This window comes from Sinocyclocheilus grahami, unplaced genomic scaffold (assembly GCF_001515645.1).
Source record: "Sinocyclocheilus grahami isolate Dianchi unplaced genomic scaffold, SAMN03320097.WGS_v1.1 scaffold3624.1, whole genome shotgun sequence".
NCBI lineage: Eukaryota > Metazoa > Chordata > Actinopteri > Cypriniformes > Cyprinidae > Sinocyclocheilus > Sinocyclocheilus grahami.
This window is the reverse complement of record NW_015508717.1, coordinates 4,094-5,733: the sequence shown is the minus strand read 5'-3', so window position 1 is coordinate 5,733 and position 1,640 is coordinate 4,094. Positions and strand designations below refer to the sequence as shown.

Genomic DNA, 1,640 nt, shown 5'->3' with positions numbered 1-1,640 from the left:
CTCGGCTGTTTCTTAACATCATTCAGGTCATACTTCACTGAAGGGAGCAAGAGAAAACACATCAGTGTTACATCAATGAAATTACAGCAGAATACTTTCAAAGAGATAACTAACCAATGAAGATGAGCAGGAGGCCAACAATGACCTGCAGTGAGATGGACAGTGAGATCAGAGCGATGAGAGGAACGTAGAAGCGGTGCTGTGCTCCTGAATGCAGCACTGTCTTCAGCTGAGAGGAGTTCGCCATCAGAAGAGCCACATCCAGCATGCTCTGCGCTGCACTCTTCTTAGTAGCGTAATGATTCATGTTGAAGCGATGCTGTGCGTTCCCTGCGCCAGGAGCCTGACAGGGAGTGAGTATAATAACATTCATTGGCCTGTCCACTCAAGATCATGTAATTAGGAAATAGTTAAGTAAAAAGTAGTTAATGAGTGTTAGACAAGAGTGAATGAACACACCTCATGAAAAATCTTCAGAAAGAAAACGTAACAAATGTTTAAATCTGTGGCACGTTTAGGCTGAAAGATGTCTGTTCCTCAAGCAAGACAAGTTCTTTCCACAGGACAGTATCACTGACAGCTTAAGCAAATATGAAACTTCACACAGCACTGCTTGTACACACAACTGAAGGACCTTTGCAACAAGTATGAGCATCACTTAGGTGCTATCAAGGGGATGTTGTCTTGTGGATAGTCTGCTTGCATGCAACAAAACCAGATATTTAACAAATGAATTCATATAAAGCATGTATTATTGCCTCTGTAGAGTTACAAGATGTTATCTGTGCTGTAAAATGCTTTTGGAACACTGCATAATTTTTAACAAACAAACAAGAAAAAGATTAGAAAGCAGACATCTATCACTCACCTCTCCACGTTGATTATGGGCTTGATTCTCCATTTTCTTCGGGTTTTGTTTAGCAACAGAAATGTTTACAGGAAGCTCGCAAACATAACAGCTCAGCCGGAGATGTGTTTTACACTAAAACTCCTGGCTCTCTCCAAAAGATGTGCTTTTGAACATTGAGAGAAAGACCCTCCCATTAGTGTCACCAATGAGACACTACCCGACCAGTAACGCTTGTCTGTCTGCAGCTGTTGCACTGTTTGTGTGAGAGACGACGAGGTTTCAGACAGACAATAACTTTAGTTAACAAATGTAAATTATCTATAAACTAAAAACACCTTGTGTTTCTAGAAGGTGAGTCTTTATTTAAAAAAAACAGGTCATGACAGTGATTACAAATCAAACACTGGCATATACTAATCACAGGCTTTTGTAAAGAAAGAGGATTATAGTTTATAGAGGTTTAGGAGTATTCTATTAGAAAGCAATTTTATAAGTGGAATGCTTATTGATCAGTGTCTTGGAGTTCAAAAAACAACAGTTTGTTATTTATTCCTAGTATAAATCTGCCATAGTGGTGTTATAAATCACACAGTGCTTTGGGAACAGTCCTGAACATGTAAATAAGTGGTCTGATTGGTTATGTTTGACACGTCATGTCTTTCACTAATTAAATCCAAGCTGTAGGTTGTAGATTTCTGCTTAGTCCTTGAGGTTAGGATTGGTGAAGGGAGAGAAAAGCCACATATCTGTTCTTTAGCTCCTCCAACCGTTTGGCTGAAAAAAAAAAAAA

The 1,640-nt window shown here is 39.2% G+C and overlaps 1 protein-coding gene across 1 annotated transcript in view; it reads right to left on the bottom strand.

The window, feature by feature from the left end:
• The window catches only part of LOC107576394 (ninjurin-1-like), a 9,329-nt gene extending 8,175 nt beyond the window's left edge, over window positions 1–1,154 (bottom strand). Inside the window, exons 1-2 of the mRNA XM_016262579.1 lie at window positions 115–1,154; window positions 7–37 (exon numbers count right to left, since the gene is read on the bottom strand). Coding sequence (XP_016118065.1) covers window positions 7–37; window positions 115–373 — 290 coding nt within the window. The 5' untranslated portion in view covers window positions 374–1,154. The remainder of the gene's footprint in view (window positions 1–6; window positions 38–114) is intronic.
• Window positions 1,155–1,640: the final 486 nt, after the last annotated feature.